The following is a 14733-nucleotide window of genomic DNA, read 5'->3' as shown; positions in this document are numbered from 1 at the left end:
TTCGTATAGCCTCCCGATATTCGGCGCCTCCCGATATTCGGTATGTTGACTGTAAAGGCGGCAATTACAAAACGTCACTCCTTAGGAAATGTCATTACCTTTGACATTATGTACGAAGTACAAAGTCGTATTAAGAGGTAGTAGACATTATCTAAGGAGGAGAAAAATCACCCGTGTTACAAATATGTAATATTAACGCAATTTAATGAAAATTCAGTTTGAAATTAAACACGGTATTTTTACGATTTTAGCTACATTATTCACCGAATTTTTTTTTTCAAGTTTCGCATTTGAATATTGTAATGGCTTATGACAAAAGTTGCCTATGCAGGCTACATTCGGTATTTTTAAGATTTTAAAAGAATTTTTACGGGATTTTATCTATTTATTTATTTATTTTTTGAAAATTGCCAAATTAGTTTCAATTGGTGTAAATTTTTTACTTGTTTTTCTTTTACATTCAAATACTTATGTTTAGATTTTCCGGTTTTTTTTTGAGTAAATGGAATAAAATTTTGACGTATATTGTAGTTTTCAAAATACGCTTACAGAAAATGTAGGTATCAGCTGGGCTTACTTGTCGACCTTTTAATTGGCTCAAATTCTAACCTTTTGCTTAGCTGGCAGTTCATAGTTAAATTAAACTTGTAATAATTTGTCCAACAACATCATTTCTTATCTATCGGAAAGATGTAATAACCGGCCATAGAATTATAAAGATAGGATTAATCAGAGTCAAGATAACGACACCATTCTGCGAACTATTGGTATTTTGTATCACATAATCTGTTCCTTGTTTTCCATTTTCCTAGACAATATGAACTGTTTTGTATATTTCTTAGTTTAAATAGTATATAATGTTTTATTTGGAATAATGTACACCTAGCCCAAAAAGTATTGATCAATGCCGTTTAAAACTTGTCTTTACCACAACTTTTTTTATATTAACCATTTTTAAATAAAACAAAATAAAAATGCATACATTTTTACATTAAAAGTAATACAACAACAACAAAAGCCAACACCAAACTTTAAATAGATGAACAAATAAACTTACATACACCACCGTACATACATGTAATTGCTGTAAATTTTCCGATTTTCTTTGTGACGAAAAAAAAAATAGAAAAAAATTAAAAAATTATTAAATAGCAGCATAGTTTATTTATAAATACAGATTACAAAAAAAGAATGTTTATTTATAAACAAAAAAATAAAATAAGCAACAATATAAACCTATCTATGTTCTTTCATGCTTTATATGCAATTTTTACTCTCTACATATAAAATAAATATATATTTACATATATAAATAGTTAATCAGTTTGTTATGTATAAAAGAAATTATATAATGACATTAGGAAAATTATATGTGTGTGTGTTTTTCGCCACTACTTACATATTTACTTACCATAGATGAGCATTTTTTCTTCTTCTTCTCAGTGCATTAGTTTGTTGTCGTTCTTTTTATTTTTAAATAAAACTTAATTTCTTGTTTTGTTGTTATCCTTTTTTTACTGTGTTATGACAATTTCTTCTAACATTTTGGCGCTTTTTTATCCAAAACATTTAATTTTTTATATTTTTTCAATTGTTTTTTTTTTTTATCAATTTCTTGCAAATAAGAAATAGAACCAAACTGTGCCCATTAATCATCAATTAATATAAGGAAATTGTGTACACTGTAAAAAAAAAATTGTTGTTATTCAAAATTCTTTGAAATGAAAACAAAATTTTAATGCACTTTTTCCTGTTTCTCTTCTTTTGTTTATTTCTTGGCCAAATCTTGTTTTACCGTTTTTTTATTCCAAATCCAAATACAATCCAAACAATCAATCGATCAATCCAATCGCAATTGAATGACCAAAATTCTGAAAACCCAAATTCGAAATCGAACAATATACAAATTTACAGCAACTACTATTATGTGCCACGCAAAGTCTATTTGCCTGTGATACTCAGCAAAGTGGTAATGCTCAAGCAAATGGCAGTTCACCAACATCCTTGCAGGTATTGAAAAGGAGTTGTTTTAGTTTTCTAAGTCAATTACAAAAAAAAAATAACTACAAGCTAACCCCACTACCCTAACCCGAAATGCATGTAACTCTAACTTCTCCAAATCCTTCTTTTCAATAATTTCTGCCTCCCGATTAAACACCAATTTCAACCATTTTTTTGCTAATTTTTGTTTTTAGGCTCCTGTACCTCCTCCAATAATAGACTGCAAATCAAATCCTCCCGCCTACTCCTTCGTCCAAGGCTGGCAACTATTGGCCTTAGCCGTCTCTTTGTTTGTGCCCAAGTCCAGCCGTCTGCTGTGGTATTTAAAACTGCACTTGTCTCGTAATGCCGATTCGAAAACCGAAACCGGTAAATATGCTGCCTATTGTGAACGAGCTCTGGAGAGAACCCTAAAGAATGGTGGTCGCGAAACGAAACCCTCACGCATGGAAGTCTTATCGATTTTACTCAAAAATCCCTATCATCATTCACTGCCCCATGCCATACCCGTACACATGATGAATTCAACTTATCAGGTAAGTGAGAATGCGGAAGATAAATAAGTGAAGGTGTTTGGTCCGAAAAATGAGAAGAAACACATCAACGACCCATTGTCGGTATTCGTTATGTAGAAGACCTAATGAAGCTCTTTTGTCTATAGAAGCCCTGTTTGTGGGATGTTTATGCCCTCCATCATACATAGTATGTAGGGTATATTAAGTTCGTCATTCCGTTTGTAATTCGCCGAAATAATAATTTTAGACATAAAAAAGTATATATGTTCTTGATCAGCGCAAAATTCTAAGACGATCTGGCCCTGTCCGTCGTTGTAATCACGGTAGTATCAAAACGAATAAATATAGGAAGCTAAAATTTTGCAGGCAGATCAAGTTCGAAGATAGGCTATATCGGTCCACGGTATTGTATAATCCCCATATAACGCCCCCCCCCCCCCAATATTCGGAATTTTGGGGATTGTAGACAATTTTTTTCAATAAAATTGTTTGAAAATCCACAAAAGGAGTTCCTCCTGAGTAATTTACCCCCTGGAAGAGTATTATCTATATAGATCAACGATATCGTATATCCCCCTAAATAACGGCACCTTCCTACATTCGGCATGTTGATAATTTAAGCTACATTTTTCGATGGAATTGTCTAAAAATTCATACAAGAAATTCTTTCTAAGCACTTTGCCCCGTGGGAGAGAAATGGATATGTAGACCCATGTCTTCGTATATTCTCCATATAACGATACCCCCCTCCAATATTCGGTATTTTGATAATTTTAGCGACAAAACAACTCCGGTGGTTTCAAATTTCGTATTTAGAGTTCGTAATGGAAACTATAGTCTATGACAGAAAATTGTCTATGCAGGTCCTGGTCTTCGTATAGGCGCCATATATCAGTACCTTCCTATATTCCGAATTTCGACGATTTTAGGTACATTATCCACCGAAATTATTTGAAATTTTGTATTTAAAGTTCCTAATAGGTACAGCCTGTGACAGAAAATTGTCTATGCAGGTCCAGGTAGCCTCGATATAATGGTACCTCCCTATATTCATCATTTTGATGATTTTAGCTACATTCTCCAAATCTTTCTTTTCAATTATTTCTTCTTCCTGACTACATCTTAAACAGCAATTTTTCCCAATTTTTGTTTTTTAGGCTCCTGATCCGATTTTTATTTCAAGTTTCGTATATGAATATTGTATGAACTTATGACAAAAGTTGTCTATGCAGGTCCACGTTTTCGTATAGACCCCAATATAACGGTAATATTTGGTATTTTTAAGATTTTAACGGATTTTATTTTTCAAATTCGTTCCAAGTGGTGGAGGGAATTCAAAGTTCGACCCGGCCGAATTTACTGCTTTTTTACTTATTTTTATTTATGACCAGTATTTTTATTTATGAGAGATAACATATTTAGTATTTTATTCTATCAAAGAGGGCTAATTGGAGCTCTTATATAAAGGTCTTATATGCTTCCATCTATAGAATACTCATGGCCTTCTATACATAGAATACCTCCTGAAATCTTTTATCCATAGACAATATTTCTAGATCTTCTTATGCGACGTTCTGCAGATATACCTAACGATAGAAAATGTTTGAAGGTATTATGTTTATAGAAGACCTAATAACCGTCCGCGTAGAAGTCCTCCTGAAGGTATTATTCTCCTACAAGAAGGTCTATCATTCAAAGAAGACATTCTGCGAGTTTACTGTACGTTAAGAACCTTTTGTATCCTCAATGTATGATCTCCAGAACACCTTCTAGTCATAGAAACCGTATTGAACGTATTTTACAGACGATTTCCTGATGGTCTTCTATTCGTAAATGATCATATTAAGATTGTATAGTACTAGAAGTCGTCCTGAGGGTCTCAATTTCTAAAAGATCTTAAGATCTTAAGTTATTTGGGTAAGAGGAGACCTTATAGTCACCTAAGTCCTTTTGAAGTTCTTGTAGTCTTAAAAACCCGCAGATGTCTTCTAGTCTTGGAAAACGCATACTTCGCACATATATATTCGCCTTCCTCACTATTCCAAATGCCGTCAGAATCAAAAATCAAAATTTTCGGTAAAAAAATGTCTTGACCTTCTTAAAGAGATTTCTGCAAATCTGTTCTTTTTATCATCTGCCTCTTCTTTATCGTATTGTTCTAGAGAATCATATTTACATTCGCCTTCCTTATTTTTGGAAATGCCATAAGAATCAGAAGAGTACTTCTAGTCAAAAATTAAGGCGCAAATGTCTTGACCTTCTTAAAGAGATGCCCTTGCAAATCAGTTCCTTTTATATTTTACAGCTTCTTTATTGCACTGTTCTGGAGAATCATATTAATATTCGCCTTTCTCACTCTTCGAAATGTCATCAGAATCAAAAGTGTAATTCTGATCAAATTTTACGGCAGAAGTGATTCATTGTTCATCAGAATCGTCCTCATAATCGCCTTTATCATTCATCGAAATATCATCAGAATCTAAAGGCACTTCCAATCTAATTTTACGGCATAAGTATTTTGGAAGAGATGTCTTTGCAACCATGTTCCTCTTATCATCTGTAACGTTCTTTAGAATTTTCCTCCTTGAAGAGATGTTTTTGCAAGCTTGTTCCTCTTATCTACTGTATTGTCCTTCGTTTTTGACATTCTTTGAAACTTCATCAGAATCAAAAGAGAACTTCCAGAAAAATAGCAAATCCGTTCCTCTTATGGTGTGAGTATATAAGCAGCTTGACATCATGGCTAGACATATTAATGTCAAATTATAAGGAAAAAAACGACAACAGTATTAAAGTGCGGCTCTGACATCCCTTTATGATATGTCACAAAATATGTCATTCGAAAGCCTCAAGCTTCTCCTGTACTCTCACATTTAGCTTTTCCCAGCACCTCAACCGCACTCAAAACTATATACAAACAATTTTGTACACCTTATTCAACGTATTCATATTTTAATTTTCTAATCGTTTTTCCCCTTTCTTCTCTTTCCCCACCCAGGTTGTTTCATTCGATGGCTCAACCACAATCGAAGAATTCCAAAGTACTCTGGCCCAGGAGATCGGCACACGTGATGCCTCCAATGGCTTCTGCCTCTTCAGTGATGATCCGATTGAAAAAGACCTGGAACACTATCTCGATCCCATGGCCAAACTGTGCGACGTCATCTCGAAATGGGAAACTGCCTTGCGCGAAAAGGGTTCGGGTAAATTCGAAAATACCCGCGTCATACAGTTGACCTACAAAAATCGCCTCTACTGGAAACACACTGTCAAATTTGAAACAGATAAGGAACGCCTGCTGCTGTGCTATCAGACCAACAGTCAAATTGTCCAGGGACGATTTCCCCTGTCACGTGATTTAGCTTTGGAATTGGCTTCACTAATGGCCCAAATCGATATGGGCGATTATTCGCATGAAAAGTCCAAGAGTGCCACCACAAATGTGGGCATCAAAGCATTGGATAAATTCTATCCATATCGTTATAGGGACGCTTTGAATCCCGAACAGCTGAAGGATATACAAGAATCTTTGATAACGAAATGGATACTGCTGAAGGGACGCAGCACTTTGGATTGTGTACGCATCTATTTGACCTGTTGTCGCAAGTGGCCATATTTCGGTGCCAGCCTCTTTCAAGCTAAACCTAGGCACTCGGATCAAGCCATGGCTTGGTTGGCGGTATCCGAAGATGCTCTCAACGTGCTGGAGTTGTCGACCATGGCTCCGCTGGCCAGATATCCTTACACCACGGTTATGACGTTCGGTGGTTGCCAAGATGACTTTATGTTGGTGGTTTCAAATGAAGACACCCTGGCTTCGTGTGGTTCACACGAACAGAAGCTTTTGTTTGCCATGTCGAAGCCAAAGATTTTGGAGATCACATTACTCATTGCTGACTATATGAATGCCTTGGGTCACACCGTGCCCGGGACGCCACACATGAATTCTTTGACGCGCAATGGTTCTCACAGATCTATAAGATCACGGCCACCAGGTGGTACGGGAGCCACCACAGTTGGAGGAACATTGTGTGGTAATACCACGGCTGGAATGTCAACAAATGCCACGACAACGGCCCACAATACTCTCAACTCTCATGCTACCCACACTCTGAACTCGAATCACTCACACACATTAAGTTCCTCACACTATAGTGGTGCCGACCATGGTGGTGGTGGTGGTGGCGGTACCAGATCACAGGGTGGTTCCCATCAGGGAACTCTCAACTCGTTGCATAGTCAAAATCACCATCATCATCACAATCCACATCAGCCGGATATTTTGAAGAGCACCCCCGATCACCAGAGAATAAAATAGAAGAGAATGAATTGTAAATAGCTGCAGCAACAGATATAAGTTACACACAAAGAGACTTTTCACATAACGGAAAAATTAAGAACATGCCTAGCTTAATAGGCATGAAAAATAAAAACAACCGAAAACAAAAAAAATTTTTCTAGAAAAACGATAAAACATTTTTATATGAAAATAAAAAACAACACCATGTAAATAAGTAGATTTAAGTTGAGGGCTGCAAGTGATTCAGAAAAACTAAAGTCGAAATTACAAAAAAAAAAAGAAAATAGATTTTTGGAAACTCCACTCTTTCCGAAAAAAAACAACCCAATAACCTAAGATAGAATAATTTTTTTGTTACACTATTTTAAGAATGACAGCAATTTATGTTTTTAGTTTCTTTATCAAAGACAATAGGAGGAAATTAGAAGCCTAACATTAGGCTAAGGAAAAGAAAATGTTACAGATTAAAGTAGGCTAAGAAAGTATGTAATTTATAGCAAAGCCTAAAAATAGGTTTTGTATTATATTCTAGGTATTGTTTTTTACAAATTTTTGTTAAATTTTATTTTGTATTTTTTATTTAAATTTCAAAGTTTGATCCCAGTTTTTTTTTAGAATAAGAAAGCTCAACTAATGATTATTTTATATTTAAAAAAATTATTTTAAAATATCTTATCACTCCCAATTTATATATATACCCTGTACCCTTTGTATAGCAAATACCTATATGAAACCACCACCCTCCCTATCTAACTATACCACATAGCTTAAAGCTTACACAAAAAAAAAACAACAACAAACAAAAATGAAGCCAAAAAAAACTACAACAATTATTCAGCTTATAACCAACCATAAACCAAGGCAAAGCACCAAAAAAGTAGGCTTTAGTTTTTTTGTAATTGTAATTATATAGCGAGACGAAACAAATGGCAAATAAAACAAAAACATAAGCAGAAAATATTATGAATGTTTTCCCTAGAAGCTAAGGAAAAATTAACGAAGTTAAGAAGGAACGAAATAAACACAACGCTAAGGTTTCAGTTGAATATTGGTGAAAACATTTTGGACAAATTTTGTTGTCCACAATATTGGAAATTTCTTTAAAAGAAAATTGAATCTTAGTCAACATTGGAGGAATTATTTTGGAGGGTACATAAGGAGATTAAATATTAAATAGAGATTAGGTTAGGTTAAAAAGAGGGGCGAAACAATTTGCCGCATGCCCCATTGGACATACACTTAAGCCACTAAGGCCTGTTGTGCGCTCTAGGCTAAGGGTTTTTTCGAAAGAAGACGGGCAGTTTACAGTCTTTTATAATTGAAATTCAGTTGCCTTTATGAAATTTCTTAACTGTTTTATATCATTTACCATGATCTGATTAAGGTCTCCGTAGTTCCCTAGAATTGGGATCTAATATTTGGGACCTGGGCATTGGCAGAGAAAATTTTCCAATGCTTCGTCATCTTCCCCGCATGTCCTGCATATGCTGTTATCTGCACATTCCATCTTGTACAGATGAGCTTTTAGGCCCAGGTGCTCTGTAAGGATGCTTGTTACCTCATTGATCTCCTTTTTACCTATTAATAAAATGTTATTCGCTTTTTATCTCATTGGATCGCCCCATAAGATTTTTGTGGTTTTCCCTACGCCCTCATTGTTCAAAGGGGATATATGGGCGTTTTTTGTCCATATCTTTAACACTAGACGTGACGCATTAAGCGGCACTGGATTGTCTACGTTTATTGTTGCTAATTCCCTGCCTGTTATACCGAGAGAGTTTGCTATCTCGTTACCTCTAACTCCCGTATGACCTGGTACCATATAATGCGTACTACGCCGTGTTAAGAGTAGTTGTTGATCGAATTTATACATTCCAAAACAGTTCTTGAAGTCACTGTTTTGGGTGTTATAGCTCTTATAGCTGTCTTGCTATCCGTTAGGATGTTTACGGTAGCCGGTCTCGTGTTGGCATTAAGTCAGTTCAGACACTTTCCAATCGCCCGGACCTCCGCTTGAAGGATCGTATTGTGACCGGGCAAGCGGAAATGTATTTCGGCATTTGGAACTTCCCGCTATTTCCCAGTCCTTTGCATTTGTGGTAGGAATCCGTCGATCCACGAGTCTCTGGTAGGGATTAATGTTTCACAATACAGATTAAATATTTATATAGAAGATCCTTTTTAATAAAATACCTTGAGGGGATTTTTTCCCTACCTTCTGTATGTGGACCCATAGAATGCCTGTAAATGGCAACACAATTGTATGGATTGAATTTTTATTCGATTCGGATTTTATTTAAAAATTGTTTGCTAATGTAATACAAAAATTAATCGAACTTAACCCAATCGCAGCCACATAATTATTCTTATCTATTCTAATATTGAATGGAGAACATTGCAGGTGCCAAGTTACTGCAGTCGAAATCGAGTACTTCGGCATCATAGTGTAGTTTACGAGGATCACCACAGTCGTTATCGAATTGTTTCTACTCGAAGTTATACACGATAGGTAATATGTTATCGAAAACAAAGTATGTAGTGATTTTTGCGCGGGAAGAGGGCAAACAAAAAGAAACAAGAAGTTGGTGAAAATGTAAGGGGTGAAATAAAAAATGGCAACAAGTCAAAGCCATAATTAAATGTTATTGAATGAAAGCAAAAAATATCGGAAACGGCATTAAATTTTAGAATAAAAAACAGCCATAATTAAATGTTATTGAATAAAATCAAAAAATATCGGAAACGGCATTAAATTTTATAATAAGTTTAGATTTGTTCGAATGTTGTTCACCTTTGAATTATGGCCTTCGAACGGCCAATAAAACCGTCACACGCTGCCCAAATGTTGCTCTGCAGTATTTTGGCCCATTCCCGGCAAAGCGTTTGCTTGAGGTGATCGACACTTTGATATTTTTTAGTGCCAACCTTGCTTTCCAAAATACTCCAGACACAATAGTTCAACGGATTGGTATCCGCATATTTTGGAGGTTATTGTGCGCTGGAAATGAAGCGAGGAACCTCATTTTGTAACCATTCTTGGGTGGCGCGTGCTGAATGCGATGGTGCTGAGTCCTGTTGGAATGTCCAATTTAATACGCCCTTCAGAATATTTTCGTGATAATATTCGGCATTTATTCTGATGGTCGATTAATACGAGCGGAGAGCGACCATTGGCTGTTATGGGGGCCCACACCATCACCATGGCCGGCGTTTGAGTTCTGGTGACCGACCGAAAGTGCACATTAACAGCTGACCACTTTGGTAACTAGACACGATCATTTTGTCTGTTTACAAACTGCTGCACAACGAATGTTTTCTCATCGGAGAAAACCAAATTCGGCAGTTCACCACTTTCGGCCAAGCGAAGCAACTATTTACTTCTTTTGAGTGTATTTTCTTTCTGTTGCGGTGTAAGTTCTTGCACTTTTTGGAATATCAATGACTTTACCCCGAGCTAATTTTTCAATATTTGCCGAATGGAATATTGCGATATGTTCAGCTCACGAGCCATTTTTCGAATACTGCGACGCGGGTTTCGACTTAGAGCATATTTACATCTAAATTCTTGACCATCGTTATTGACAAATTCCAATGAATTTAATAGCGCATTTATACTCTTGGAGATTAACCACTGGTTTTCAGCGCATTGTAGAAGAATACAGGTAGATGCACCAACGCTGGGAAATATTGAGATGTCAAAAATTTTAAAATGTTTTTTTTTTTTTTTTTCAAAAATAAGTAGACTATTAAAAGTTTTCTTTTACGACACTATTCGGAGGTTGTTGTGATATAGATTTTTTAACAAGTTTTTCAAAAACTTGAATTAATTTTCATTAAAAGTTTTCAATTTCAAAATTGGTTTGACAGTTCATTGTCCCTATATTCTTCTACCATGATTCAGTTGGTTAACCTTGTGTGTTTAGATACACCTTTTGGAGGATATAAATACCACTTAGCTGAGGTCAGTTTGAATAAATTCGGATTAAGCATTGATTCCTGATAATTTGAGTAATTCTGTATTAGAGTATGACCCGTTCTTATACATTATCTTTATAGTCCACTTTTGTTATCCCTTAAATTAGGAAAATTGGGCGATAAAGTTCACATTACCTACTTACCGACACCAAATTTACGCGTTTTACCAAGTTTCGTAATATATTTGACGTTCAATCAAAGGAATTGACAATCTAAGTAACAATTTTTAGGAAAACATGTTTTTTTATAATTTCTCCCTAATGTTGACTACCAATTCTTGATTTTTGAACTTCTTCGTATAATTTGTGGTACAATAACGAAAGTAATCGTAGAAATTAGATATAGAAAGTGATTAAAGATCTATATTGATCCCTTCAAACTGGGACATAAATAACGTTTTTTACAAATATACAGATGATTATATAGATTGACACTTTAAATAGAAGAATACAGGTGGATGCATCAACGCTTGGGAACTTTGATATGTCAAAATCGTTTATTTTTTTTTTTTTTCTTTTCAAAAATAAGTAGATTTGTATATGTTTTCCCATACAATGCCAATCGGATAGCATTATAGCATTTTTCAACAAATTTGTATAATTTTTCATTCAAAACTTTCAATTCCAAAATTGACATGTCAAAAAATTTTAAATGTCTTTTCAAATATATGTAGATGTTTACATATTTTCTTATACGACGTCATTCGAAGGTTATTATAATACGCGTTTTCAACAATTTTTGCAAATTTAAATAATTTTCCATTCAACATTTTCAATTCCAAAATTGGTTTGACACTTCATTATCCCAGCAGCTGTGTCGTTGCGTCTACCTATATTCTTCTACGTAATGTAACGTAGTTTCATAAGACGCATCAAAGTGTCAGGCGATAAGAGTTGCCATATTCGAATTATCGACTACGAAAACTTTGCTAATTGTACCACAAAATTATTTTTTTTTTTCAACAAAAACAAATTATAAATTTGCCGTTCTTCAATTAGAAAACAACGCACAGAACGAAATTAAATGAAAACAATTAACAACACAATTAAAACAATTATTAACAACTAATAAAACGGAAAACGATTTTCTAACAATAAAACTTAACTGTAAGACATACACTTAGAGAAAAAACCCAAACATTTTTTGATAAATTTACAAAAGGCGAAAAGTTAAAAACAAAAAATTATTAAATCTCAAACGTATTTAAAACAAAAAATGCTGAATTTAGAATAAACAAAAAAAAAAAACATCAGGTAGAAATAAAAACAAAGAGAATTAAGAAAAATTATATCTATGTATTTGAAAAAAAAAAAACCCACATGCAAAAGACACTGAATTCATTACATAAAGGATACACTCTAACTAAATTTCGCTTTGGAATAGAATGGCTGATGAAATAATGATGATGAAGCAACACAACAACCAAAAAGGCAAAAATAAACTCGTTAAACAATCACTTCAAAGATTCCTATTTATTTGAAACAATAAACAACTGATTTCGCTTACAATACAAAAGAATAAAAAAATAGATAATATTTAATTACAAAACAAAAAACTGTAAGAAAAAATCCACAAACACTTATTTTCAAGGCAAAAGTTAAAAGTATTCAATTTTGTATAGTTTTATTTATTTCTAATTATCATAAATTTAAAACAACTTTACTTTTCAGTTTTATTTAATTTATTTCCAAATAATTCTAGTGATATAAATGTTGTATGTGACTCTAATCTATATATCCTTCAATCCCTATATATGCATTAATCTAAGTATATATATTTATTATATAGTATATAATGTTTATACAATTTACTTATTATATACTCATTAAAACATATTATTACTATATGATGGTATATCATATGATAAAAATCTAAAGAAACAGAAACAAAGAATTATAAACAACAACGCCACATATTTTTTTCTTATTTTGTAGGCAATAAAAACTCGAAAACAAATGAAGATTATACACAATTCAAAAAAAAAAATAAAATAAAAAGAATCAAATAAAATCTAAAAAAGACCATAATAAAGAAATCATAAATTAAAATAAAATACGCAATCTGCTTTTACTTTACGGTTTACAAGAAATAAATGCGAATAGCAGAACATTTTGATAAGGTAGGTGTTTGGTTTTCTGCATACACAGGGTGAGATAAAATAAACTGGAACAAAGTCAAACGCCATAATTTTTACAAATAAATTTAAAAATTTATTGAATAATAACAAAAAATGTTGGAAATAGCATCAAATTTTAGAATAAGTTTAGATTTGTTCGAAGTGGTCACTTTTGGCACGAATTATGGTTTTCAAACGGCCAATGAAACTGTCACACGCTGCCCGAATGTTACTCTGCGGTATTTTGACATTGTATTTTTAGTTGTATTTGATATTTGACCATGAAAATAACAACTGCAAAACAATTTGAAAATATTAAATTCATTTCGGACACTGGACTGATAGATCCTCGAGCTAAAAACCTCAATACGATGGCCTAAGAGCCAATGATCGGCGCCCATTTTGCAACTCAGGCGAAAATTATTTTAGAAAATGCCGAAAGCAGTCCTAGTTAATTCTGAGATAATTTCTGAATCTAAAAGAACACATTGGGAAAGTTCCGACGTTAGGTCCAATTTATAATTACAATTAACTTAAAAAAATATATTAAAATTCCATTAGTTATAATTTAATTTTTTTTTTTTTTTTTTGTTTATTGTGCATTACATAATTTTTATATATATAATAAAAATATTAATATTGAAAATACTAGGATTCCTGAAAATAGAAAAATATATTGTTTTAGTTTAATTATGAAGAACATTTGTTTTGATATGCAATAAATGTTAAGACTTTTATTGAATACATTGTTGAATGAAGAAAGAAAAGTCATGCTATCATATGTTTACATTTTTTTTTCAAAATTATTCATTTGACAACATCTCATTTTCAAAATGTATTTGTGAATTCATTGTACATAAACAGATCAGAGATAGCAGCATGTTTTCTACGCAATGAAATTTGACAAGGTAAGTTATAGGAAATGCAGAAAATGCTTATTTGATATGATTATATATGGCGTTAAGGGCTAAGTACATAAGAAGCTTGAAGTCATGGCTAGGCATATTAATGTCAAATTATAATGGAAAACGACGGCTGGATTTTAGTGCGGCTCTGTAATCCCTTTGTGAAATGTCACAAAATATGCCTAGCCATGACTTCAAGCTTCTTATGTACTTAGCCCTTTACATTTGTTTAAGGAAAGGGCATGCACGAATTGAAGGGGAAACATAACAAGTTTTTAAATGTTTATTCGATTTAAGTAGTAATTCTGTATTTGAGCTCACAAGAGTGAGCCTTAGGGTACAAGTACATAAAAAGCTTGAAGTCATGGCTAGGCATATTAATGTCAAATTACAATGGAAAACGACGGCAGGATTTTAGGGGAGCTCTGTAATCCCTTTGTATATATACCCTGTACCCTTTGTATAGCAAATACCTATATGAAACCACCACCCTCCCTATCTAACTATACCACATAGCTTAAAGCTTACACAAAAAAAAAACAACAACAAACAAAAATGAAGCCAAAAAAAACTACAACAATTATTCAGCTTATAACCAACCATAAACCAAGGCAAAGCACCAAAAAAGTAGGCTTTAGTTTTTTTGTAATTGTAATTATATAGCGAGACGAAACAAATGGCAAATAAAACAAAAACATAAGCAGAAAATATTATGAATGTTTTCCCTAGAAGCTAAGGAAAAATTAACGAAGTTAAGAAGGAACGAAATAAACACAACGCTAAGGTTTCAGTTGAATATTGGTGAAAACATTTTGGACAAATTTTGTTGTCCACAATATTGGAAATTTCTTTAAAAGAAAATTGAATCTTAGTCAACATTGGAGGAATTATTTTGGAGGGTACATAAGGAGATTAAATATT

The 14733-nt window shown here is 33.4% G+C and overlaps 1 protein-coding gene across 2 annotated transcripts in view; it reads left to right on the top strand.

The window, feature by feature from the left end:
• LOC101890598 (uncharacterized protein CG43867) overlaps positions 1 to 12844 on the top strand; it is a 526338-nt gene extending 513494 nt beyond the window's left edge. The window contains exons 13-15 of one of the 2 annotated variants that reach the window (XM_059118622.1): positions 1915 to 2010; positions 2196 to 2537; positions 5515 to 12844. In XM_059118622.1, coding sequence (XP_058974605.1) covers positions 1915 to 2010; positions 2196 to 2537; positions 5515 to 6834 — 1758 coding nt within the window. In that variant the 3' untranslated portion in view covers positions 6835 to 12844. The remainder of the gene's footprint in view (positions 1 to 1914; positions 2011 to 2195; positions 2538 to 5514) is intronic. The other variant, XM_059118623.1, reaches the window with a different exon arrangement.
• Positions 12845 to 14733: the final 1889 nt, after the last annotated feature.

Source organism: Musca domestica, unplaced genomic scaffold (assembly GCF_030504385.1).
Source record: "Musca domestica strain aabys unplaced genomic scaffold, Musca_domestica.polishedcontigs.V.1.1 13, whole genome shotgun sequence".
Classification (NCBI taxonomy): domain Eukaryota; kingdom Metazoa; phylum Arthropoda; class Insecta; order Diptera; family Muscidae; genus Musca; species Musca domestica.
This window is presented reverse-complemented; position numbering and strand designations above follow the sequence as displayed.